The sequence below is a fragment of the Dromaius novaehollandiae genome, chromosome W (assembly GCF_036370855.1).
Source record: "Dromaius novaehollandiae isolate bDroNov1 chromosome W, bDroNov1.hap1, whole genome shotgun sequence".
In the NCBI taxonomy this organism is placed as follows: domain Eukaryota; kingdom Metazoa; phylum Chordata; class Aves; order Casuariiformes; family Dromaiidae; genus Dromaius; species Dromaius novaehollandiae.
Window position 1 is genome coordinate 61,149,916 of NC_088130.1, and position 26,495 is coordinate 61,176,410.

At 57.3% G+C, this 26,495-nt stretch overlaps 3 protein-coding genes across 3 annotated transcripts; 2 read left to right on the forward strand and 1 right to left on the reverse strand.

The window, feature by feature from the left end:
• Positions 1-1,261: 1,261 nt before the first annotated feature.
• Positions 1,262-7,362, forward strand: LOC135324487 (sperm microtubule inner protein 6-like). The gene is made up of 8 exons (XM_064500981.1): positions 1,262-1,396; positions 1,935-2,082; positions 2,256-2,368; positions 2,465-2,540; positions 2,615-2,813; positions 3,851-3,928; positions 6,046-6,194; positions 7,301-7,362. The coding sequence occupies exons 1-8, from the start codon at positions 1,262-1,264 to the stop codon at positions 7,360-7,362; spliced, it is 960 nt and encodes a 319-aa protein (XP_064357051.1).
• LOC112987801 (myogenesis-regulating glycosidase) lies at positions 4,900-17,209 on the forward strand. The gene is made up of 2 exons (XM_064499728.1): positions 4,900-5,166; positions 10,602-17,209. Exon 2 carries the CDS (start codon positions 10,791-10,793, stop codon positions 12,825-12,827), a length of 2,037 nt encoding a protein of 678 aa, XP_064355798.1. The 5' UTR covers positions 4,900-5,166; positions 10,602-10,790; the 3' UTR covers positions 12,828-17,209.
• A 3,521-nt stretch (positions 17,210-20,730) lies between these two features.
• LOC112987794 (myogenesis-regulating glycosidase-like) lies at positions 20,731-22,874 on the reverse strand. Its single transcript, XM_064500147.1, has one exon. The coding sequence runs from the start codon at positions 22,866-22,868 to the stop codon at positions 20,772-20,774; it is 2,097 nt and encodes a 698-aa protein (XP_064356217.1). The 5' UTR covers positions 22,869-22,874; the 3' UTR covers positions 20,731-20,771.
• Positions 22,875-26,495: the final 3,621 nt, after the last annotated feature.

A 26,495-nucleotide genomic window follows, 5' to 3' on the forward strand; every position in this document is an offset into this window, starting at 1 on the left:
AGCATCTCAGCTGGGGGATGACCCATGCCTGCTGCTGTCCCTCAGCCTGTGTCCTGGGTCCTGGCTCTTGACAGGTGCCACACAGGCAAGTATGGGGCTCTGGGTAGTGCAGCCGTAGAAGAGGGGTCTGCTCTGGGGCACTCCCCAAGGGTGGGGGCGGACCCCCCGTGCACCACGGCCAGTGCCACCACACTGGGGGGGTTGCTGCAGCCTGGGGGCACGCTCTCCACCGACCCCACGCTCTCCACCGACCCCAGGATCGACAAGTCCAGACAAAGAAGAAGTGGCACTGCGGACCCATGCCATAGACACAGACCCACACCATAGACATCTCAGCGCTGTGGAGCCATTCCCCGCAGAAGGACCCACTGATGGGCACGTTGTTACCCACCACGCAGGCCTGTGGGCCGAGCACAAGGTCACCTCCTGATGATAGTTTCAGTTCTGTTTTATTTCTAGCTATACTACGCTGTTAGCTTTGTTACAACCTCTTATCTTTAATAAATTCTCACACTTGACAAATGCTGATCTCTCGAGCTTGGTGCAACTAACTCCAGAATCAGAAAGCAGCCCAGATGCCCCTCTGGTGGCACGTCGCAGCTCCGGTCCCCAGCCTTTGGCCACCATTCAGTTCCTTGCTTTTGCCCTGGCTCTGCTTTCACTGCCTGGAGGTCCTGATGGGACTAAGGCAGGTGAGATGACCCACATGCAGGCAGCGATGCTCCTGTAGGTCCAGCTGGAGGAACCCGGAGCAAATGAGCCGAGCAGGAGCACCAAAATCCAGCTTTGCTGGTGCAGGAAGGGGAGACGGCTCCCCGGAGCGACTGCCCTGGCTACTCCAAAGTCCCAGACTGGTGCCGCATCCTGGGTGCAGAGTGACGGCCAGCGGTGCCCTGGGAGCAGGGAAACCGCTTTCCAGCAAGGCAGCACCTCCCAAAATAAAGCCATCTTTTACCAGGACAGGCTGAAACTCTATTCACCGTCAACCTAATCTTCCTGCAGGACGGGAGGGAGCCCGGAGGCAGGATCCGGCCAGGGAGGATGCAGCAGTGCCCAAAGCATGGTTGTTCCCACAAGACCGCACAGCGGTCTGTCCCCCAAAATGCAGCCATGGGCCTGACGGAGGCAGCAGGGCAGGAAGTGACCAAATCCCCTGGCTCCCGCACTATGACATCACCGGTGATGTAAGCACACACTCCCCACCCGAGGGGGCCCCAGACAGGCAATCCACGCCCCATGCACCCCAGCGGCCTGCGGCACCATGTTCCTCTTCGACCAAGAGACCAAGACCCCTGTCAGCACCTACACGGACTCCTACCGGCCCCCCAACTCCGTGAAAAAGACTTTCCGAGAGCCTCCGACGCTGCTATGGAAAGAAAACAAGTTTGTGACCAAGGTAAATGCCTAGGAGCAGGCAGTGTCCTTGGGGCAGGTGGCTGCTGCTGAGCTCTCGCGTGTCAGCCCTGTCCATCAGTAGGTTTCAGAGTACTGAGAGGGCACAGCCACAAAGGAAGGGGAAACCGAGACAGTGCCAAAGCTCAGCCTGGGCTCACTGGGTGACAGGATTGTGACAGGGGACAGAGCTGGCTGCCCGGAGAGCTGCTCCAACACACTGCCCCCACCCTGCCCTGGGTCCACGGAGAGCCTGGACAGGGTCTGAGCACTGTGAAAGCTCCCCCAGAGCCAGCTCGCGAGCCAAGCTGGCAAGCGGGTGCTGCGGGGAGAGGAGCTGGCGATGCCCTGCCCTGTTTTGGGGCGAACAGAAAGGTTTGGGGGGGTGAATCGCTGTGCTGCAGTGACCCGGACACAGAGAAGGGCAGCTCGAGGCACCTCCTGGGTCACAGCCTGGCTGATAATCGGCTTTATGGGGACGGCCGCGAAGGCAGGTGATGCCCCGCGCCTGGCTCTCTCTCCCCGCTCTCTGCTGCCTCTAGGGATTAGCGATGCCGCCAGTGCAAAGCCCTGCGAGCCACGGTCAGCAGGAGAAGGCGCTGGAGGCCGCGGTGCGGGAGTACGCCTACAGGCCCGCCATCGACCCCACCGCCTACCAGCCCCAGAATTACAGGGTGACCAGGCGGGAAGGTACGGCCGAGGGGCCCCACGCGTGTCCCCGTCCCCTTCCCCATCCTGGGGTGTCGCTGCGGCCCCCAGGCTCCGGTCGGCCCTAGATAACACCAGGCAGAGCCGAGGCGGGAGATGGTGCTGGAGAAGACTTTCCTTTCCCCCTGTCGCACCTGCGCCCCTTTGCTTTGCAGAGAGGTACAACCCGTTTTTTGTCAATGAGGACAGATACGTCACCTGGCGAACAGCCCCCTACAACAGCACGGCCTGGAATAAGTACACCACCTACCTCCCCCGCCTGCCCAGGGTAGGAGCCCTCTGCCACCCCCCCCAAAAGCCGCGGCCCAGCTGGCTGAGCGGCACGGCACCCCAGCGAAGGGGCTGCCACCCTCTGCCCTTGCAGGAGGTGACAATGGAGCTGCTGCCGCACGGCGCGCCAGGGCCGTACCCCCCGAAGCCCCAGCCCCTCGCTCGCTGCGGTAAGCAGCCCCCCGGCCATGCCCGCTGCCCCGGCAGCCCTGAGTGCCGAGCCTCACCCTGCCTGTGCTTGCAGAGCCGCAGACACTCGCTGCCGCGCTTGCCAGGGCGCCGGGGCCCTCGCTGCAGCATGCGGCCGCCGCCAGAAGCCCCTCGCAGGGCTACTACAGCCCCTGCACCGGGCGCCACTACTGCCTGCGTGGGATGGACTACTACGCCGACGGGGGCCTGGCTGCCAGCCGGCACCGCCACGCGCTGCCGGAGAGGACTGTAAGGTTGGGAGGGGGGTGGGCTCGGGGAAACCCTCCTCTTCCTCGGGGCCGGCGGCAAGCAGCCCCTCGGCACAGCGTGGCCCGGGCCTCATCCTGCCGGGGAGCATCCAGCTGCGTGCCCGGGGCCTCAGCGTGGCTCAAAGCCACCCTCTGCAGCACAGGGGGACCCACAAAACCAGGCCTGGGGGACCTGCCCCAGGCATCGCTAACGCTGCCGCTGGCCGTCTCTTCCAGGACTATCCCATACTGCAGGTCCAGCCCCGGAGCAACGTGCTGTGTGCTTTCGTGCAGCCCGCAGCCATCCTGCCTGTATACGAGCCCTAAGTACACGCCGGTTCGGCAGGGGGGAGCAGGGGAAAAAAGCCGTGCCGTTCTTCCTCCAAACACCGGCAAGCGTCTCCCCAGTGCCAGTGTTTCCCTCGTATTTTCCGCAGCAGCTCCTGGCATCACCGCCTGCTCCCCTTATCCAAGGACCCGGTTTCCCCATCGCACTGCTCTTTACCCAGCAGTCAGGCCTGTCCTTCACCCGCCGCCGGTCTGGCAGCGCTTTTTAATCCCAGCGTGTTTACCCGTAGGACCTCTGCGCTGCAAAGGCAGCTCCTGCCCGCAACGGGGCCTCGGGAGGCTGCAAGGGCAGAGGGGAGGCTGCTTAGCTCAGCCGCCACCAGCAGCTTCACTATAGCATCGACCCCGCGTGGCCCAAAATTAGTTTGCAGAAAACACACGATTGGCTTTAACTCTATGAGACTGGGAACTAAGACCAAACGATGACACCGCCAGGTACGTCGTCAGGGCAGGGGAGGGTGGGCGCTCACAGGTGAGGGACCTGCTGGGTGAGATCGCAGCGCTGGGGAGAACAAGGCCCACATCATCTGCCCGGGCTTCGCTGTGGCCTCTGCACCTGCAGAGCGGCTGCGGGAGGCAGTGGTCGCTGCCAGCCCCTGGATGCCGGCAGCCAGGAGCAGATTTTCCACTCTTCTTCCTCACTGGAGTTTCTTCCTCGACGCGGCTGAAAACATCGCATTTATCTCCTCTCCTAGGTGGGACACGAGCCACTTCAGGAAGGCTGGAGGAGTCCAGAGGGGCAGCTACACCGTCCACCCCGAGTTTGTGTCCGAGTCCTGCTCTGCTCCGTTGTGCTCGTGAAGAGCAGACACCGCCTTTCATTAAAACTGCTCAGGGCAACCCTCACTGCGGCTGCAAACCGTCCCCTCCTGGCCCTGCTGGGCAGGGCCCACGTGCAGACAGGGTGGGATGGGAGCCGCCAGCCGCCCTGACCCCCGCAGCCCGGCAGCACCCTCCCACGGCACCTTCCCAGTGCCCCCCAGCACCCTCCCGGTGCTGCCTTGGGCCAGGCAAGAAGACCTGGCCGCGGCATTGTCCGAGCCAGGCGTAAGCTCAGCACGACGCTTTGCCTGCCAAGAGGATGCTGCCTGCAGGGGCAGGTTTTACCGAGCAAACGCCTCTTCCCCATGGCAAGAAAACCCATCAGATCCTTTCCCACAGGCCTGCCCGAAGTCCCCGGAGGAGGTGGGAAATAGGTGGTGGTAACTTTGCCACCGCTGGCTTGGTCTGCAGCTGTACCAACCCAGGTTGGTACCCTGCCACCACCCGCAAGCCAGAGACCGAGAAAGCAGGTGAGAAAAAGCTTTCAGAGCCCCACAGCACTGCCCAGTGCCTGCAGGAAAGGGGTTTTTCAAGCTCCCCCGGGCGGGCAGGACTGCGGTCCCCGAGGGGGGACACGCCAGCATGGAGCCTCCCGGGGCTGCTGCTGAGCCGCCGCGGCCTCAGCCGGCGGGACGCTCATCCCAAGGGCACCCCGACCCCGCTCGGGGGGCAGCCAGGGCGTCGGGGGGCCGGGGGCAGGGAGAGCCGCCACCAGCTGCCTGCGGCCGGAGCCCAGGGCATCCCCGCAGAGCCCCATCGGGGCCGGTGCCCCCGGGCAGCCCGGCCGGGCTGGCTCGGCCCCCGGCGGCCCCCAGCCCCCCGGCGCCGGCGGCGGCCCGGCCCGGACTACATCTCCCAGCGGGGAGCGGCGCGCCGGGGCGGGGCGGGCCGGGCCGGGGGGGCCGGGCTGGGGGCCGGGCCGCAGCGCCGGGGCGGGCCGGGCCGCGCCGCTGCGCGCAGCCCCGGGGCCGCTGCGGGCAGGCGGGCTGCGCCCAGCCCGGTGCCGGTGCCCCCAGCCCGGGACCGGAGCGCCGAGCCCGGCGCGCCCAGGCCGGTACCGGAGCGCTCGGGACCGGCGCGCCCAGCGCGGTGCCGCAGAGCGGGAGCGCCGAGCGCGGGACCGGAGCGCCGAGCCCGGTGCCGGGGGGCGCCCAGCCGCGGGGAGCCCGGCCATGGCCCGGCGCCGCCGGTGAGTCCTGCCCCCTCCCCGGGGATGCGGCGGGTCCCCGCTCCGCTCCCTGCGGCGGCTTTCGGGAGGCGCCGGTGTCGCGGCCCTGGGCCGGGGGTCCGGGGGGCTCCGCGTCGGCGCAGCCCTGGGAGCGGGGGCATCCGCCGGCGCCGCGGTGACCTTGGGGGTAATCCTGCCGCGCTCGAGGCAGGCGCTGCGCTCGTTTTCCCCTGCAGCCGTGACCGACGGGGCTTTTACCGCCCAAGAGGATTAACCGAGCCCCGCTGTGGAGGGGCGGCAGCCTGCCCCGCCAGGCAGGTGTTTGGCGGCGAAAACTTCATCAACAGCTGGGTTTACGCGGTGCGACGCGCTGGTTCGGTTTCCGCGACAGTCCCTTCGCTAGCAAGCGCTTCCAGCGGCGGAGAGCGGCTCGCGCTGTCCGAGGAAGCTCGGGCCGGAGGTGGCCTGCGATGCCCGTGGAACCGCCGGGCGAGCACACAGCCCCCCCAGGCATCTGCGGCCCCGGGGGGGACTCAGGGGCTTGCGTCTCCGTGGCCGGGGCTGCACGAGGAAGAGCTGCCGGTGAGGATTTTAACAGGCCGATTGCTGTATTTGGCCCATGGTGTTCCACGTGCCGGGTACGGGTGGAAACACAGGGTACCCAACCACCAGCTGGACTCCTTGAGCTGTCGGCCGCTCTGCAGAGCTGGAAGGACCTGGAATTTTTTGGTGACCCGATGGCTGGAAAATTGCAAACCGCAGCAGAGGCAGCGCTGAAGGGCTGCGCTCAGGTTTCTTTTTCCTGCCATATCACGTTGTCGTGCCCTGGTGTTCAGATGGGCTCAGGTTTCCGGGTGCCTCCGTGGCCACAGTGCCGAGCTCTCCAAAAACCTGAATCAGGGCTTTTTACTCGCCCGCTCGGACAGGGGCTTGGCTCTGCCGGCTGAGCCACACAAGCGGGCAGCGGAGAGCAAAGCACCTCCCAGCCTGGGACACGCCGGAGGGAGCATTTGGGCCAGGAGCTGCGGGGTCAACATGGCGGGATGTGGGTTGGATCCGGCGTCCTGCAGGGCCCCGGCCGTAGGTCAGTTTGTCTTGGAAGACTGAGAAGATGAGGAGCAGGAGAAAGGGCGAAAGCCCGTGGGGAGGTGGTGGAGCACGAGGATGGGGCTCGTCCTTGCTCGGCGTGCGGGGCAAGGCGTCCTGCCCTCTCCAAAGGCAGCCGCGTCTTGGGTGGGTGGCGGCGTGTTTATGGAGCAGCCCAATAACAAGCTTAAAAAAATAAAAGGGGGAAAGCAAAGGCGAGAAGCAAACCTTGCTGCCGCAGGGGTTGTGCCGCGGGGCCAAAGGACGGTGGCATGAGCCGCTGTAATCTTTACTGGCTAACTATATATAGTCTGTCGCACAGACGTAGCACATGCAACGTGCTTTTCACGGCGTTGGGCACGGCGGGAGCTGTGTTTGCAGGGGAGGGCTCACGGGAGGCGCTGGCGGGGCAGTGTGCGAGGTTTGGGCGACCGGGAGCTGCGGTGCTTGGGGCAGCTCTGCGCCGGGTGCCGCCGGACGACACCAGGCTGAACCAGTGACCGTCGCCAGAGCAGGCCAGCTTGTCCCGTTACAAAGTCTCTCCAAGGAAAGGGCAAATCCTTGCAGAGAGCTGTTTTCTGGCAGTTTTGGCAGCTTCTTCCCAGGGGTGGGAATAGCAGAGGAAGAAGGTAAAACATCTGGCAGCTTTTTTTTCTTTTTTTTAATGGGCAAAGACAACGATTCCCATGCTGGGAGCAGGGGCGGCAGCACTCATCCAGCCCGTTTGGTCTCTCAGACCTGGAGACAATTCGATAATATAAGTCAGGTTGTTAGGGAGAGGCATTAATTTGGGGATTTGTGTTTTCCAGGGTTTCTGGTGGTGGCTTGTTTAATCCTCCTGTCTCACCCGCGGGGGCCAGGGCACTCGGTAACCCCAACCGGGAGCTGCCCGCGGCCAGCCTGGCTCCGCATAGGCGAAACCAAGGAACCTGAGTGTCATGGCTTAGCCGATCGGCACTCTGTGAAGAGCGAAGGGAGACCAGGCTTTTGCAGGGAGATTATCAGATGCGTTGAACATTAAGCCATCGGCTGCCAGAATCGACTCTCGGCTTTTCTTTTTGCATTACAGTCGTGGTCAACCAGCCGATCAGACGTTTCAGTGAGTTTGAGGCATCTCTCAACACCAGCTGACCCTAAGGAACATGGTCGTCCTGGGAAAAAGTGCCGGTTCCTAGAATATAGTCGGCGTCTTTGAGGTGCAGCAGAGGCAACGCTGCAGTTTCAAGTCTCTTCTCTATTTTTGCAGACCAAATGGGGTCCCAGCTGCCTGCCCAGGCTGCGGGATGCTTTTTGCAGGATGATCCCAGGCAGGTGCTGGGGGCAGGTGTCCTTTCCGCGGAGCTGTGGAGGAGTTGTCGTGTCCCCCCTCGAGCTGCCGTCCTACCTCCTTGCTCTTTTCTGGGCTTGGTGCCCAGCAGCGAAGGGTTTCGGTAGCTGGACTTGGGGGCAAACCCGTGAGCTTCCCCGAGGCCTGGCGGGAGCTTGGATGCTGGAGCGGCTCAGACGTGAGCCGACCTGGGCAAGAAAGCCCAGCTGAGTGCGGCTGACCCTCTTTAAACGAATGACCTAATTTCGGAGGTGCTGGGGTTAGTGGTGCTGCGGGTCTCGCAGCCCGTGTTTAGCAGCAGGACTGGTAAAAATAGAACGGGCCCCAAACTGGATTTTGTGGTTTTGCTCCGTAAAGCGTGTCCCACTGCGATGCTGGGCTTTAGGAGACCGGCCTCTTCCACGAAACGGGGAGGCAAAGCTTCGGTGGGGACAGAGCAAAAGCAAAGCAAAGCTTGGATGGAGACGGCTGCAGAGCCAGGTCGGCCCTTGTGCTGCCGGGACGCTGCCAAGGCAAGGGGGACCCATGTGGGCGAAGGATGCCTGCGCCTGCCTCCCCTCGTCCTCGGCATCCTGACCGGAGCACGCCGGCTCTGGCGCTGAATCCGGGCACTCTGCTCCCCCTGCCTTGGATTCCCGGCAGCACCGGGAAAACCATTCCTGCAAAGCACCTCGTTTCCTGGCTGAACGGCAGCAGCCCTGTCTCGCACGTCACCAATGCCAGCCCGTGGCACGGCGGGGAGGAAAGCAGCAGCCTGAAAATAGATCAGCTTCAAAGTTGCTCATAAATAATAAACAGGGCTCCTGGAAGGGAGCGTAAAACCCCAAAAGCCCCTGATGCTCGGGGAGTTACAGGGAGGCGGCCGCCTCCAGCACCGCGGGAGAGGCAGCAGGATTGGCCCTTCCTGGGGCTTAAAACCCATTCCTCGAAGCAGGTGCCAAACCCAAGCGCATGGTTTCCATGCTGGTGCCGACGCGGCCAGCGTTGGAGCCTCGCGCCTGGCCGAGGCACCCCTGCACGGGCGGTCCAGGCTCGGTGTCCTCCCTCCGGGCTCTCCCAGCCGGCACGCGGAGGCTCCCGGCACTCAGTGGCACTTGGCCACTGTGCAAGTCATTTAGCTAAAGCTATCACTCATTTGGGCTAATCGCATCCTAATTCCACCCTAATCCCATTTAAAGCAACTGGCAGGCTGGAAGGTTACAGGCCCCCAGCAGACAGTTAAAATGACCGGCCCGGGCCGAGCTGGTGCCTAGGAGACACGTGCATGTTAAGTCCTGCCCTGGGAACTGCGTTTGGCCCCTGGGGAGCAGGGCTTCGGGATGCTCCCGCTGGTCCGTACCCTCTCGCCGGGGGCAGCTGGGCTTGGCCGGAAGGGCTGCTCCGATTCCTGCCTCGGCTGCGGTTTGATTCCTGGTTGGAAACGCTGAGAAAGGCTTCAAAAAAGGCTTCAAAAGGGGCCAGGGATGAAGCGCAGGCAGCACCTGAGGCCGGGCAGCGGCTCCCATGCTGACGGGATGCAGGCAGCCTCCCCTGCTCCTGGGCTTTCTCCACCAGCTCAGCTCCTGGCAATGAGAAGATCCCTCCAGCTGCAGCATCTGGCCCAACATCTGCTTCAGGACCCACCGGCAGGAGGGTCCTGGGGGGGCTGGATCTGACGGCAGGGCTGAGTCGGGGGGTAGCGGGTTGCCACCCCCGGCACAGTGCAGGCTCGCTCCTCGCCCCGAGGCATCGCGTTCGCTGTGTGTCGTGCTTATATGCCCTGTCGAGCCAAGGGAGGGAATAAACAGATTTCACAGAAGTCGGTGGAAGAAACAGATTTTGACTTTGCCTGCTTGCTTTTTTCTTTTCTTTTCTTTTTCTTCTTTTTTTCTGGGAAAAAGATCCGTTCGAGGTGCAGAGGGACACGTGCTCCTGTAATGAATGCAGCAGAGGGAGCGTTCGGTTTCGATGAGGCACAAGGAGAAATCACATCTTTGCTCTACAACGCTTTTTTCTTCTTTTGAAAACAAGCTAGCCCCTTGGAGGATATCCCTGCAACCAGCTTCTCTCTTGCCTGAAAAAAAGGCTTTTTTGCCTCTGGTTTGCCTGGTGGGACGCAGGTACCGGGGGCCTGCTTGGCCCACGGCCCGGTCGCCCGCTCCTCTGCAGCCTCTCGCCTCCCCCCTGCTCCCCCTCCAGAGGGTTTTGTTTTTCGCTCTCCCGTGTCCTTACTTTACTTTCCGCCTCTCGCAGTCCCAGCGCTGCGCTTGGCTGGCCCGAGTGAGCCCGCAGCCAAGAGAAATCCGTTAGGGTCTTGGCGTATCCGCGCTGGCTTTGTAAGCAACCGCGTTCCCGGGGGCCGTGTGGGAGGGCGCAGGCTGGAGCCAGACCGCAGCCGGCAGGGGCTGGGGCTGTCCTGTAGGAAAACCCCATCAGGGGATGTGGAAAAACTGGGATTCATCCACCCTCACTGCAAAATGTCCTTGGGTGCAAGAGCTGGAGCAGCTAGGGCAGGCGGGGGACAGGCAGGGAACAGCACAGTAGATGGTCTGAATTAAATCTGCCAAGGAGACAAATCAATTAAAATTAGGATCAACTGCTGGATTTCATTTCACGGTATCTCTTATGGCTGTTAATTAGCCCTGTCTGTTAAAAGACACTTGTCCGTGCACCAGCCCTGCTCCCGCTCAGCCTCTTCACCAACCCACCCCCGCCACCTCTTGCCCCTTCCCTGTCTCCCCTCCCTGTCGATCAGCTAATGATTCCTTCCTTGCTGGATCTCATTCCTCCTCCCCCCAGATATTTAAGGCAATGATTTGGCCTTATGGCCATTTACGGCCTTAGGGTCTTCTGTGCATGGGGGGAGTCAGGCTGTTGTCCGCACGTGATGGCTCCCTGGGCGTATATTGAGGTAGCGGCTGCTGTTACGTGTACAGCACCCGGCACGTTGCGTCCTGATGGTTGGGGGCCATGTGGAGCTACTGAAATTGAGACGGGAAGGAGATTACAAGAGATCCTTTGATTCTGAGACTCTTCAAAGACTCTATATATCCCTCTTTTTCAGAGAGTGGTGCTCTGGGACACAGCGGAGATGGGAACACTCTGAATGGCCCATTTTCTTCCCTTGAGAGCTTAGTAATGTCAGCTCCATAGACAGATAGTAGACAACTGCCAGTCTCTGAGCTACAGGGCTTCCTGCAAAGACGTCTATCTTCCTGCTCCTTTGCACAAAGCGCTAGAGGAAAACAGCATCATGTACACCTTCCTGCCCGAAAACTTCACCCCGGTGAAGCAGAAACCCTCCAAGGAGCTGAAGCCCATGCTCGGGGCCATCGTGCTCGGCCTCATCCTCTTCATCGCTGCCGTGGTGGCCTGGTGCTACTACATGGCGTCCCTGCGGAAGGCGGAGCGGCTGAAGACGGAGCTGATGGACCTGCGGCCAGACGGGTTTGTCATCAAGAACCAGAACGGGGAGGTGGTTTTCCGTCTGGCCTTCCAGTCGGGGAGCCTCGACCTGGAGTCGTGCTCCAAGGAGGGGGAGATTTTGAGCTGCACGCGGTCGGACAGGGGGCCGCTGAACTTCTTCATCCAGACGGTGAAGCCCAAGGACACGGTGATGTGCTACCGCGTGCGCTGGGAGGAGTTTGCGGCCGGCGTGACGGTGGAGCACACCATGTTCTGGGAGGACGCCCACTGGTACGGGGGCTCGGAGATGAGCACCCAGCACTGGCCCATCCGCCTCGCAGGCTACCAGGAGCCCGTGCCCTACGTGACGAGCGACGTCTACTCCTTCCGGGACAGCTTTGGGGGCATCCTGGAGCGCTACTGGCTCTCGTCCAAAGCGGCGGCCATCAAGATCAACGACTCTGTGCCCTTCCACCTGGGCTTCAACGCCACGGAGCGCACCCTCTTCTTCCAGGCCCGCTACAAGGATTCGCCCTACAAGCCCCCGCCGGGGCAGCAGCCCTTCCCCGAGCTGAGCTACCGGGTGTGCGTGGGCTCAGACGTCACCTCCATCCACAAGTACATGGTGCGCCGGTACTTCAACAAGCCCTCCAAGATCCCCTCCGAAAATGCCTTCCGCTACCCCATCTGGTCCACCTGGGCCCTGTACAAAAACGATATCGACCAAGATAAACTCTTGAGATTTGCAGAAAAGATTAAGAAGTACCGTTTTAACTGCAGTCACATTGAAATTGATGACACATACACACAAGCGTATGGGGACTTTGACTTTGACCCTGTCAAGTTCCCCAACGTGACAGAGATGTTCACAAAACTGAGGGAGGATGGGTTTAAGGTGACCCTGTGGACTCATCCCTTCATAAACTACAATTCTTCGAATTTTGGGGTGGGGATTGAGCGCCAGCTGTTCATCAAGGAGCCATCGGGGCGGCTACCAGCCATGGTGGAGTGGTGGAACGGCATTGGGGCCATCCTGGACTTCACCAACCCGGCGGCCCGGGACTGGTTCCAGAGCCACCTGCGACAGCTCCGCCACAAGTACGGCATCTCATCCTTCAAGTTCGATGCCGGTGAGACCAGCTACCTGCCCAAGCAGTTCAGCACCTTCCGGCCACTGTCGGACCCCAGCATCTGGTCCAGGCGCTACACGGAGATGGCCATCCCCTTCTACGAGCTGGCCGAGGTGCGGGTGGGCTACCAGTCCCAGAACATCTCCTGCTTCTTCCGCATCATTGACCGTGACTCCGTGTGGGGCTACGAGCTTGGCCTCAAGTCCCTCATCCCCACGGTGCTCACCATCAGCATGCTGGGTTATCCATTCATTTCTGCTGACATGATTGGGGGAAACTTTTTCCCCAACAAGACGGAGGGTGCAGTGGAGATCCCAGACCGGGAGCTCTACGTCCGGTGGCTGGAGCTGTCGGCCTTCATGCCCTCCATGCAGTTCTCCATCCCGCCCTGGCTCTACGACAAGCAGGTGATAGAGATTGCGCAGAAGTTCACAGAGCTGCACGAGTCGCTGGTGGCCCCGCTGCTGCTGGAGCTGGCCGGGGAAATCACGGACACGGGCGACCCCATCATCCGGCCCATCTGGTGGATCTCTCCCAGCGACGAGGCTGCTCACAAAATTGACTCCCAGTTCCTCATTGGGGACACCCTCATGGTGGCCCCCGTGCTGGAGATGGGCAAGCAGGAGCGTGACGTCTACCTGCCGGCGGGCAAATGGCGCAGCTACAAGGGGGAGCTGTTTGAGAAGACCCCGGTGCTGCTCACAGACTATCCCGTTGACCTGGACGAAATTGCCTATTTCCTCTGGGTTTCGTAACAGACTCCTCCACCAGATTTAAGTCTGGGGATAACCATGCCTTACACTAGGACTTTATGACAAATAATAATTCTAATTGCACATTTCATTTGGGACTGGGATTGAGGAGGGGAATTAAATAGACTTCACTGTCTTTGGGGTTCTTTTGTTATTTGGAATGGGGTGATTTTTTTTTTTTAATTTGGGGCAGGTAGGAGACGCAAGATTGGTTATGATAGCCAGAATTTTCTCTGTGTATGTGAGAAAAGAATTGTGAAGCTGTCTGCAAACACATAGTTGAACCGAATACCTCTTCATTTCCCAAGGATTTTGAGAGGTGAAGGTTGGTTACTGCCCAGTGGGAACACTTTTTTCTCCTGTGGGAGCACCCAGCACTTGGAAAGGGGACATATGACTTGGGAGTGTTGCTATAGCACAACCTGCCTTAAGTTTTATAATACGGCAAACATATTTAAAGGGACTTTTTTAAGTAGAGAAAACTAGCTATCTATCTATCTATCTATCTATATATATATATTTTTCCCCCTTTAGTCTAGTATGGGACTGGACTAACACTTGCCCTATACTCCTGCTTTCTCAGGTACCAGGCGGGCCAGATTACTAGATCAACATGCAGGTACTTTGACTGTGCACACTGCATATTGCTCCCTGGGGCACCTGCATCCCACCTCCTCACCCACCTCATGCCTGCTGTAGGGCTCTTGCTTTTTTGGTTTGCCTTTGGAGTCGACATTGCCTTTTCTAGAGCAGTGCCATTCATATCAGTGTGTCCAATTAGTCTTTTTAAAGGATTTAGCATCCCACTTTATGACATGATTATCCTGCAGATATCATCCTTTTGTTTTTAAGGAAAGATAGGCTTTCACGTTTGTTCCTAGCAGAAGAACTGCCTGAAGCAAAGCAGTTCTCAAAAGGTACGTGTGACTTTTCCCTGGGAACAGCAGGTTCTCACAAGTCGCACGTTTCTTGGATTGATGAGCCCTGATGGTAACATTTGCTGCTAGCCGGCTTGCCGGTGGGTGGAAAATACTGGCTTTTGCACTGATTGTTTTATGCCAGTGGGTGTTCATACTGCATCCGAGGAAATGTTCTCATGTGCCATAAAAATTAAGCTAATATCCGTCTCCATCTCAGGTTGGAGTTAGAGAGATAATGACTTTGTTCAGGGTTTTTCTGAAGCAGCCCTTTGCTCTCTCGGAGCTTTAGGGATCTTCTTCAGGCAGCGTTTGCAGCCCTGGAGTTGGGTCTGGTGTAAGAGCCTTCTGGGGGGGACATGGAGTGACAGGTACTTCCACCCAAATCTCCCACAGCCAGGACTGGTGAGACCCTTGTTCAGGTCCCTCTCCTGGCCTAGGGACCTTGCACTTCTTTCCCCTCCCTCTCTGGATGCTGCAATGTGAGGCTGCAGATGTGCAGCCTCCCTTTCCCTTTCCCTCTCTCTCTCTCTCTCTCTCTCTCTCTCTCTCCCCCTCTCTCCCCCCCCCCCCCCCCCCATTAAAGCCATTCGGTTATGTACGGGAAGATATATTTACAGAGAGACATTGGCAATCTCTGCTCTGAGGAACAGCTAATAGTACTGAAGTCTGGCAGCCCTCCTCCCCAGGGCAGGACTTTCCCTGCTGTGCCCTGGATGGGAGTGGGTCTTGGCCCATGAATTTTTAATGAATCTGTGCAGAATTGAACTGTTCTCAGATTCTGGGAAGATTCAGAGTACCCTGCCCAGACTGCAGCCAGCGGAGGAGAGCTTAGCATATGCAGGGCTTTGCAGGTGATTGCACGTGAGCTGAGCACAAGTCCGGCATGAGCGTGTTACACACCGCTCAATACTAGTGATGGTCTTTCTCAAAGCCCATCTCCTGCACCGGGCTTTGCCGGAGGCAGAAAAGGTGATATGCCAAATTTGTGGATCATGGTGGCATCCAGGAGCAGAAATGTAGATGTCTGAGGGAAAAATCTAAAGTGCTTGTATATTTAGGGAGGAACGTTTTGGAGTTGCATAATTTGAGGGACTGTTTGGGGCAGCTTCTGAGATCTGAATGGATCTGCCCTGCATAACTTGGTGTTTTGGTCTCAAAACCAGATGTGGGAGAGCCCTATGGGTCCCTGCCCCCAAGGAGCACAAATGTGTCCTAGGCACAGCTCCAAAGCCTGCCTCTTCTGGTTTTAGGTATGAAGGTCTCAAGTTTGCTCCCTGGCATCAGTCCTTGTACCACTTATAGACACCCTCTGTCAGGGAGTTATTTCTGGACCCCTGACATAGGTGACCAGGGCACTGGCAGGGTTTGGCCCTCAGACTGGAGGGAGGAGATGAAGGTCAGGAGCTCATGGACAGGAGTCTAACTACTGCTTCAGAGGAAGGTGAGGTGCAGAGAAGGCCTTCTGCCCTTCCCTGGCTTCAGGTACTGCATTAGGGTAGACAGAGAACTTGAGCCCTGTCCATTGCACAGTTTCCTCCTGAGCCTACTCCTCGGTAATACATTTCCAGCCCCAGAAGAACATAAAGGCTGTAGATTCAGTTCTTCACTTTTGACCTTGCCCTATGAAATGGCTTGTTCTCCCTTGGCTTGGGAGTGGCTCTGTGCTTTGCTGCACAGTCAAGCTGCTAGTGACACTCTACAGCCCCAAACACCAGAATGCATGTAAAGGAGCCCACCACGACCTGTGGATGTTGCACATCTCCTCCTCCCCGCCTCCGCTGTGTCACTCGCTGCATGCCTCACTACTAACGGGTCAAGCTATGTGAAGAGCTGGTGAAGAGTGAACTGGCGTTCCCTTTAGCATCCTTTTAGTATCAAAATATTGGGAGTAATGGGATGAGTGCCTTAGATCTCCTCACAGTGGTTTGGTTAAGAAAAACCTGTTGTGCTTTGCACTGGAGCAGATGAGGAGAGCTCCCACATGCTGCTACTCTCTCTCCTTGCAGGAGATAACTTCTCGCACCACTTGACATGGCTCACAGACAGTTGCCTGACCCCGTCTGTGGCTGAAATGGCCACGTCACTGCAGACCTGCTGTCACCACTGCAGAGAGGGAGGACAAGGGCATCACAAGTAAGGTCAAGAAAAGGCATCACAGAAATAAATTTTCCAGTGTGTTCTTAGAGGTGTCAGTCTCTCTCTACGGCAAAGACTTTCAGGACTTCAGGGGAACCTGGAAAGTGTGAACATATCACAGAGAGGTCAAAAGGCAAAGGTCAACTTGGCTTTCCATTCGCACAGCCTGACTGAACCAACGCACTGACCATTTGGAGCAGACAGATGCTCCTCATGTCTCTGGGTCTCTGAATTGCCTTGGGCTACTCAAAATATATACCATCCTGGATGAACAAGAAACTGGAATTCCAGCTGTGCTTTCCAGTTTCCCTTTGGTTGTGGTGGCAGCTAGGACCTTCAAGTGAGTTATGTGGTTATAAAGTCTGTCTAAGGCAGCTGGATCCTAGAAGTTGTGCCGTGGAAGCACCGAAGTTCAACTGGGCGCTGTCAGGAAGGACCCGGAGGAAATTCCCCATAGACGCTCTGTCCTCTTTCCCCTCCTCTCAAGAGAAAGAGTTTTATTATCAAAAATTTATTTTATTTATTTTACTAGCTTCATAAATCAGTACAGTTGTAGACTGTCCTTTTCTAGGTGCTGTAGTTAGGGCGTAAGTGCCTATGGCTGTTCAGAGCTCCAGCTAGGAGACAAAGTAAAGTTGCTGTTACAAGGACATAAGGGATGAAGCTGAAGAGTGGATGGCTGACCAAGGGTCCGTGTGGGTGGCTGTCCAAGGTCCCATGGGCCCAAGGCTTTCCCACTTTGGGGACATGTTCTTTGGCAGCCTGTCTTCAGCAGTGGTTTTGCTGAGGATGGTAGCTCAGAAATGCTGCCCCGAGATGTTTTGCAGGCCTATAGGTACCCTTAACATTAAACTTTTTATTAAAAACACTGTTTAAAACACTACTTCAGTTCTGCAGCCCAGCTATGATATCCGTAGGGCTTTGCAGACTACAAGCGGTCTGTGCACAAAAGCTTTGAGAACTACCAGCCTCAGATCATTTCCCCAGTTTGCACCATGGGTCACCATCCAAAACAGCATTTGCTCGACTCGGCCAAGGACATGCCCAGGGACAGGTTTGGTGGATTGGTTCAACCTTTTCCAGTCCACACAGCTCATATCCCTGCCCATGGCTGATCATGGCTGAGCAGCAGCTCAACATGTTGATGTGATTAAATTTTGAAGCTTGCACTGTCGTATTGGGTTTAATGGATGTTTGTGTTTGCACATGCCTTCTTAAGTCAGACTGTAATGTTGCTGCATTTTTAACCACTTTTCTAATTCATAATTGTTATGAAAACAAACTGTAACATTAATTGCCTTGATTGATATAAAACTTGGAAAAACAAAAGGAAGCTTAATTATGTCCATCTATGCCAAGTGAGTGGGGTCAGTTGTTCAGGCAGTGAGTAACACATTTGGGGCTCTTGTCACCCCAGACTTCACTGAAATTAGAGTTGAGGTTGTTGGTTCATTTAAAGCTTGCATTTTGAAGCTTTGATAGGTGTTTTAAAGAGGGGAACTGGCTGATCCCCCACCACTGTTTGCAGAAGTAGTGGGGGACTGCAATAAAAATGCCCCATCCTCCAGCACAGGCTGGTTTGCATCAGGAGTCACCCTCCCATGGATCCCTAAAGCGAAGGGAATAGCTGTGTCTTGAGGCTGCCCTGGAAAAGACTGTGCCCAGGCGCATCCCACTGCTGCATCAGCCCCCAGGAGGGACCAGGCAGCTGTGCTCCTATTTCTGCCGGGAAACGGAGGCTAATGCCTTGGAGGTACCTGCTCCCACCCCAGGGCATCGCAGCCCAAAAGGGCCTGTTGGCATTGATGCTGGGGGGGGGAGGGAGGGGGTCTCGGGGTGTCTCTCCATGTTGCTTACCAGGGATGTACGGTTTGAGACTGCTTTAAAGCACTGATGACAAGGCAGCTTCTCTCTGGTACCCCAGAAAATCGGGATGCCGGGAGGAGGCCAGTTTAGATATTTGCAGTTACAGGAGCCAGACACCAAGCTGGGGTTTGCACTTAAGTGCTGCCTTGGAGCTACACGGGAGGAGGAAGCAGAGCTCACGTAACTCATCTGAGAGCCTGCCTTTTTATTCTGCAGCCCCTGAAGGCTGGGGCTGTGCCCAGGGAGGGCACACGCGTCCCGCTGGGGACGGGGGCTCAGCTCTGCGCTGGGTCTGGCTAGCTCGGAGGGGCTCCTGCTGCCCCCGGGGAGATGCTGAATCGCGCGTTATGCTGGGCTGAAAAAAACGTGCTCTGCAATGTGTTATTGGCAAAGTACAGGAGGCTGCAGAATAAAAATGATTCGTTTTAAACCCAGTTTCAGAGAGGTTCCCGGGAGTGCGAGCATGGCAGTGACTGCTGACCTGCAAGAGCCCCGCCAGGGATGTGTCCATTCCCACCGGAAATCACAGCTTTTATTAAAAAGTAAGGAAAAAAAAAAAAGCAGGCGGATAAATGCAGACCAAGTCTGGGGAGAAACATGGTAAAAGGACAAGCTGACAACAACAGATTCCCTCTGGGCACCCAGCTAGGCTGGCAACCTTAGGAAAAAAAGGAAAAAAAGGAAAAAAAAAAAAAAAAAAAAAAAACCTCTTCAGTCGCAGCTAGGCTTGAACCATGCAAGAGCTGCCAGCCTGCAGGTCCCTCGCTCCCCGGGAGAGCCTTGAAGATGGTCTCAGCTGATGGAAAAACCCAGAGGCCAGCTAGAGAAAAGCAGTGATTTTTTTTTTTTTAAGCCGGGGTAGGGGGGGTGATTTTTTGATAGGTGATTGCCAAAGATTAAAAGCAATAAAGAAACAGGCTGCCAGGGGCTAGTGATGGGCTGGGGGAGATGGGCTGGCAACTGCGGCGCTTGTTTGGAGCTAGGAGCACAAAAAAAAAAAAAAAAAAACGAGCCGGGGCTGAGGCTTAGCTATGCAAACACACGGCTCTCCCCACGGTGTGAGGCCCCCGAGGCGGTGGGAGGGTGCTGACACGCACCTCTGCAGTGACGCCTGCTCACGGGCCGCTGCTGGCTCGGGTGGCCCTGTGCAACCTGCCCCGGCACAGGGCTGCAGGTCCCTGGGAGCCTGCGGCTCGGCTCAGCCCCTGCTGCGCCAGGTACGAGGCAACGGGTAAAGGTGGAAAAAAACAGAAGGAGATGGGGACTGGGGGGACTGATGCCTGCCGGGACCCTTCAGTTCCCAGATCATGGCTGCTGATGGCCCTCGGGGCCCCAAACCAGCAGCCGAGAGTGGAAGCGCTTGGGAAAGCAGGTCTCGTCCTTGGGGTGAGGAGATGCCGGTGGAAACCACCTTTCTGGGGTGGGAGGAAGCCCATGGTAACGACCCAAAGAAAGTCCGTTTAGCCCCCCAACATGACAGATACAGCACCACTCTGCCTTTCACACTCCTGGATTAGAGGTTTTGGTGGGTTTTTCCCTCCCCACAGCCATGCCTGCAATAGCATCACAGTGGCATGGGTTAATCTTTCACCTTGCCCTTAGGGACACCCAGAAAATATTTGGCTCATCCCCAGCCCATCACTTGACATCACCTTTTTGCAGCAATGACCATGCCAGGTCCTTGCAGTGTAATGGAGCCACTGAGCAGCACCCAGATCCAAGGCAGTTTTGGGGCTGCTTAGCCCAATCACCAAACTGGATGGATGCTCTGATGGGGCCACGCTGCTGGGGACATCCGAGCCTGCCCTTAGCAGGGGGCCAGGAGCAGCCGGTGTGCCGGCTGCATGCCCCTTGCCTTCGAGCCCCAAGGGGTGCAGGGCAGGGACAGGGAGCAGACGGGTGCATTGGGTGCCCCTAAGGAAAGGGGGCCATGCACAGCTCTACCCCACGGCTGCCGACTCCCTCCCCAGCACCACCAGCACCCAGAAGCAGGAGTAGGTCAGCATCGCCGACTCTCTTCCATGCCATGGTGTTTTCTCCATACAGGCTTATGTATCTGTCGGACATCACAAGCCATTTCCAATGCTGGCAGAGAGGCTCTGCACGGCCAAAGGAGCCGAGTAAGCGGAGAGAGCAGCCATGTCTGGGAGGTGGCTGGGGCTGGAGAAGAAATGGATGTCTCATTTTGGGAAGGGCCATCATGGCCCGGCGACACCAAGGCTCTCCTAGGACACTCAGTCACATCAAGGAGATTATTTTTTTTCAGGGGAATTTTTCTTTTCCCCTCAGCAGTGGCAGTGATGCTACAGGGAGGTGAGAAGTAAGCGGAGGGGGTTTCATGAGTCAGTGGCTCAGCGAGGTGGGCTTGCTCCAGATTAATCTCAGATGCCAGTGAGATTTCAGCATATGCTCACAGGCTTTGGTGAATCTGCACCAGAGGCATGTTTCTCCACAATTTCTCTCAGTGAAGGAGGAAAAATGGTTGTCACAGTGTTAATGAGTGCTAAAGCTTATTTCTGCTTGCTCAGTCCATGGTAAATGCAGACTCCCTTTGCTACTGCATCAGCACGCATCAGAAGTGCGGTCTGAAAATTTGGTCCCTCTCTCTTTAGCTTACTCACAGACTACTTTTTTTTTTTTTTTTAAAGTACTTCCTTCGCTAAATAAATGAAAAGTTATAAATATCTCAGGGGATCAGCTGTACAACTGGATAACAATAGAGCCCATTCAATTCCCTTTACAAAACAAAAATATGCATGTCATTTCTTGCTGGGAAACGATTACAAGCAGAGACTGTGTTTCTGTATGTTGTATTTATCATACTGCCTTGGCCAAGACATTCATCCAATATATTTTAGTGACTAAGTTATGCTGCAGCCATTCTCACATAAAATAGAGGTTGCAATGACTACTTCTCATTTGATACTAAGGTATTTTAATTTTAAAAACTATCAAAACTCCCAGGTCATTAAATATTTTGGTTGATAAACCCCTGAGCCTATTGCAAAGCTGATGAAGGAGTCTGTTACGAAACCCAGAGGAAATAGGCAATTTCGTCCAGGTCAACGGGATAGTCTGTGAGCAGCACCGGGGTCTTCTCAAACAGCTCCCCCTTGTAGCTGCGCCATTTGCCCGCCGGCAGGTAGACGTCACGCTCCTGCTTGCCCATCTCCAGCACGGGGGCCACCATGAGGGTGTCCCCAATGAGGAACTGGGAGTCAATTTTGTGAGCAGCCTCGTCGCTGGGAGAGATCCACCAGATGGGCCGGATGATGGGGTCGCCCGTGTCCGTGATTTCCCCGGCCAGCTCCAGCAGCAGCGGGGCCACCAGCGACTCGTGCAGCTCTGTGAACTTCTGCGCAATCTCTATCACCTGCTTGTCGTAGAGCCAGGGCGGGATGGAGAACTGCATGGAGGGCATGAAGGCCGACAGCTCCAGCCACCGGACGTAGAGCTCCCGGTCTGGGATCTCCACTGCACTCTCCGTTTTATTGGGCAGGAAGTTTCCTCCGATCATATCCGGCAGTACGAAAGGGTAACCCAGCATGCTGATGGTGAGCACCGTGGGGATGAGGGACTTGAGGCCAAGCTCGTAGCCCCACACGGAGTCACGGTCAATGATGCGGAAGAAGCAGGAGATGTTCTGGGACTGGTAGCCCACCCGCACCTCGGCCAGCTCGTAGAAGGGGATGGCCATCTCCGTGTAGTGCCTGGACCAGATGCTGGGGTCCGACAGTGGCTGGAAGGTGCTGAACTGCTTGGGCAGGTAGCTGGTCTCACCGGCATCGAACTTGAAGGATGAGATGCCGTACTTGTGGCGGAGCTGTCGCAGGTGGCTCTGGAACCAGTCCCGGGCCGCCGGGTTGGTGAAGTCCAGGATGGCCCCAATGCCGTTCCACCACTCCACCATGGCTGGCAGCCGCCCCGATGGCTCCTTGATGAACAGCTGGCGCTCAATCCCCACCCCAAAATTGGAGGAATCTGTGTGTACGAAGGGATGAGTCCACAGGGTCACCTTAAACCCATCCTCCCTCAGTTTTGTGAACATCTCTGTCACGTTGGGGAACTTGACAGGGTCAAAGTCAAAGTCCCCATACGCTTGCGTATACATGTCGTCAATTTCAATGTGACTGCAGTTAAAACGGTACTTCTTAATCTTTTCTGCAAAATCCAGAACTTTATCTTGGTCGATATCGTTTTTGTACAGGGCCCAGGTGGACCAGATGGGGTAGCGGAAGGCATTTTCGGAGGGGATCTTGGAGGGCTTGTTGAAGTACCGGCGCACCATGTACTTGTGGATGGAGGTGACGTCTGAGCCCACGCACACCCGGTAGCTCAGCTCGGGGAAGGGCTGCTGCCCCGGCGGGGGCTTGTAGGGCGAATCCTTGTAGCGGGCCTGGAAGAAGAGGGTGCGCTCCGTGGCGTTGAAGCCCAGGTGGAAGGGCACAGAGTCGTTGATCTTGATGGCCGCCGCTTTGGACGAGAGCCAGTAGCGCTCCAGGATGCCCCCAAAGCTGTCCCGGAAGGAGTAGACGTCGCTCGTCACGTAGGGCACGGGCTCCTGGTAGCCCGCGAGGCGGATGGGCCAGTGCTGGGTGCTCATCTCCGAGCCCCCGTACCAGTGGGCGTCCTCCCAGAACATGGTGTGCTCCACCGTCACGCCGGCCGCAAACTCCTCCCAGCGCACGCGGTAGCACATCACCGTGTCCTTGGGCTTCACCGTCTGGATGAAGAAGTTCAGCGGCCCCCTGTCCGACCGCGTGCAGCTCAAAATCTCCCCCTCCTTGGAGCACGACTCCAGGTCGAGGCTCCCCGACTGGAAGGCCAGACGGAAAACCACCTCCCCGTTCTGGTTCTTGATGACAAACCCGTCTGGCCGCAGGTCCATCAGCTCCGTCTTCAGCCGCTCCGCCTTCCGCAGGGACGCCATGTAGTAGCACCAGGCCACCACGGCAGCAATGAAGAGGATGAGGCCGAGCACGATGGCCCCGAGCATGGGCTTCAGCTCCTTGGAGGGTTTCTGCTTCACTGGCGTGAAGTTTTCGGGCAGATGGGTTTCTTTGACATGACCCTTTTGAGCGGCTCCCCTTTTTCCTACACGGTGAGTAATCTGATTTTCCATGACACCCCGGAAGTGTCACCTCGTGGTTAGATACTTCGCTGCTTAATTTTTTTCTCTAAATGGTGAAAAGAAAAACCAAGATCCTGTAGGAAGGCAGTCACAGCCTCTTCTCCAAAGCCCAGCCTCTCACAGCTGTCAGGTTGGCTTATGAAACAGGATTACATGCAGTGAAATAATAATTTAATCTTCTAATGGTGCTCCCTCCTCGCCTCTTGTTTGGAGCCCTGAAACCTCCCCGGCTCTGCAGCTCTGGCTTGCTTTGCTATTTGCTATGTGCTATTACACCCTGTTCACTGGAACCGGAGCTGAGCTGAGTTTTTTTGGAGCTGGGTTATGCCAGGATTCCCGTGAGCTTCTCCTGGCTGCAGCCTCGCTGTCTCCCACCAAGCAAGGGCAAGGGGGTGAAAGTCAGGAGGAGCTCGGGGGAGAATGGGGGTTTCTAAGCAGGGAGAGGGGCTGGCACCAGAGGATTCAGTGCGGAACCCGAGAGCTGGTCTGGATTTAAATGTTTTTTATGTTAAGTGCATGCCCTGCCAGATTTTTCTCACCTGTCCTCTACTTCTCTGCATGATATCCAGACAGGGAAATGCTGTGCTGAGCTGTTCGGCTCACGCCGGCCGGTTCCCCACCACCCTGCTTCGGTGCTGTAGCAAGGGGCACCGAGGTTTTATCTCCCTGCACTTTGCTCCTTCATCGAGCCGCAGTGGTGACACAGGGACATGGCTGCAGCCGCTCTGCTTTGGGGAGGCTCAGCAGAGCCCTTTGGCTGCCGGTCAGCTGCATGTCCGGAGCTGGACAGCTTGGGACAGCCGATCCTGCCCTGGCTGCGGAGGAAGAGGATGTCACTTGGCATCTGATCTGGCTGCTGTTCTGCTTTTGATGCATTAATTCAGTTCCCGTAACGCGCTGGCCCCACGTCTGGCTCATGTCGGAGTCAGGAGGCTACAGAGGCACGACCCGCCGGGGCTGGACGACGCATTGGGGTTGGAGGGGGTTAAACTGTGATTCCTGCACGGCAGGGACCATATTGAAACTAAAAACCTCATATTCCTGGCAAAGGCATCATAATATGATACCCATGCCGGCAGCATCAAGGGTCGCCAAGCCAGCCGGCCCCGTGCAGCTTGCGAGCACCGAGCACCAGCAGAAAGGTTGACGGCAGCTTCTGTGTGAGCTGGCGGGAGAAAACTTGCAGGAACAGGCTGTAGGGAGTGAGGACAAAAACAAGGCGGCGTGTCCCGCCGAGCCGTGCCAGGCCGTACATGCCTGGCGGTGCGTACCCGAGCCACCGTGACATCAGGAGCTAAGTATACAGAAACGATAAGCTGCCCAGGGAGCCACTAAAAATACCAGGGGTCACGGCGATTGCTATTGATCGTGATGGCTTCCCAATGACCGAAATGAGCTGTCTGGTCATTTTTGTTTAAGGAGCTCTCAGGGTGAGCGAGGCTTTGCTGCAAAAAAAGAGCCGGAACGGATGAAAGCCTTCCCGGGTGACGCTTGTTTTGCAGTGTCCGGCTGGGCGGTGGGGAGCCCCGGCCAGGGAATGACATGGCATGCCGGATGCTGGGCTTGGAGAGGAGAAAAGCCGTTGTTGCCCCGAGGAGACGGTGAGCCAGGGATTGCTTATATGTCGGATGGGGGGAAATGCTGGGGGGCAGGATGGGTTATACACACACACACGCGCACGCTCTCCGGGCTGCCCGCCAGCGGGGCGGTGCCGGGAGCTGGCAGTCGCCCCGGTGCTGGCCCGGCTCCTGCCGCACCGCTGCGGCTCCAGCCGCTCGTGCTGTTCCCAGCGAAACCCTGGTGTTTTCCGAAAACAACCTCTCCGGCTGGAAGAGGTCTTGACGCGCTGGGTTTGGCCGCGGCTGCCTCCCTCAGAGCCCTCTCTCGCCCTCCCAGCCGAGCTGGAAACACGGACGTCCTTTGAGATGGACCTCACCGTTTTCAGCAGTGGAAAAAAAAGGAGGAGAACAGCCATAGGAAAGAGGCTTTTCAGTACAAAATGTCATCACTTTTATGATTATTATTATTATTATTAAACAAAAAACCCACTGGGAAATCAGAACTCCAAAATACCTGTGGAATAAAGGGTTTGTGGAAAGTTTCTCCACTTTTTTTGCAATCCCCCCTCTCCTGCACATGCCCACGCCAGCCCTGCCTGCTCCTCCTCCTCCTCTTCCTCCCGGCCTGGCCCTCTGTGAGAGGAAGGTCCGGGGCAGGGAGGGACGGCGGGAGATGGAGCCAGAGGGAGCGGGAGGCCGGGCACGGAGAGGGATCCCCGCCAAGGTGCGCACACGGGGCGCCTGCTCCTGCCCCGTCTGTGCCCCGGGAGAGGAGCAGGCTGCCCCGAGCAGAGCCGGAATTCCTCGCTCCGGGGATCCGAGCAGCCCTCCGCACACACGGATTAAACATTGACATACCCGGCACCTTCAGGTGCAGAAAACAGGCCAGGACTTTAGACTCCCTTAAACGCCTTTGCAAGGGTTGAAACGCAGGAGGCAGCCAGTGCGACGGGGCGCTGCGCACCCTCACCCTTCTGCGAGCCCCCCCCCCCCGAGAGCCCCTCCAGGTCAGGTCTGTCCCCAGGAGCTCTGCTGATCGTCTGGCATGTGTAGCACGAGTCTGTTGGGTCTCAGTCCAGGCCCCATCTTAGAGAAACCTGAATCTGAGGATTTTCCTGGGCTCGCGGTGCAGGGCAGCAGCTCCCAGGTGTATTTAGCTGCCTGCTGGTGCAGGGCATCGTAGGAGAGCATCACTTAACGAAATAACCCATGGAGGAGCAGTTCTGTCGTTAAGTAAAGCGATCGCGCTTTATATTAAGATTCTTTTCATAAAGGGTTGTCAAACACTTACAAGCTGCCATCAGGCGCTCGCAGGCAGTGTATGCGACACGTTGCAGCAGAAAGCATCCTGGGTCACTGTAAATCACGGTTATAAACAAAGTATATTGCCCTGTCTGATCCTATAGCGACCGATTAATCATTTACTAACCCTTTTTAAACCACTTAAAATGGGGCTTTAGGAGAAAGCACACGCAAAACCAAAGCAGCCCCCAGCAGGTATCGTTTCCCCTGGCACGTGCAGGCGTTGGGCCAGGCCGGACCTTCGCGCGGGGTTTACTCCCGGGGGCTCCGGGGGCAGGTTTGCTCACAGGTCCCCTTCCTACGTGCTTGGATGAGACGACAAGGGAGGTCTCTGCTGTTGCTGCAGGCAAGGTGGGAGGCAGAGCCAAGACGGGAGCTGCAGCAGATTAGGCACCTGACCTGCCAGGTCAGGTCTAACCCCAGCAGCTCTGCCAATCACTTGGCACACGTGGCACGAGTTTGTCAGGTCTCAGTCCACATCCCCTCTCAGGGTAAACTGGGAAAATATTGAATATGGTGTCCTGAAGCAGGGATGATACCGGCCGCTGTGCTGCATGCACCCGGCACCGAGCCTGGGGGGACTCCCGGCGCCTCCAGTGAGGAGAAAGGCCTGGAGCAGGCTATCATTGGCCTCCACCCTCGGCCTTGGGGGATCTTACTACAGCAGGTCCCTGGGATTTTCCTTATGCAGAGAGTCCCAGACCCTCAGTACTGTGAGTAAAGCCATTTGCTCCATCGGTCTTTCGGTCCTAACTGT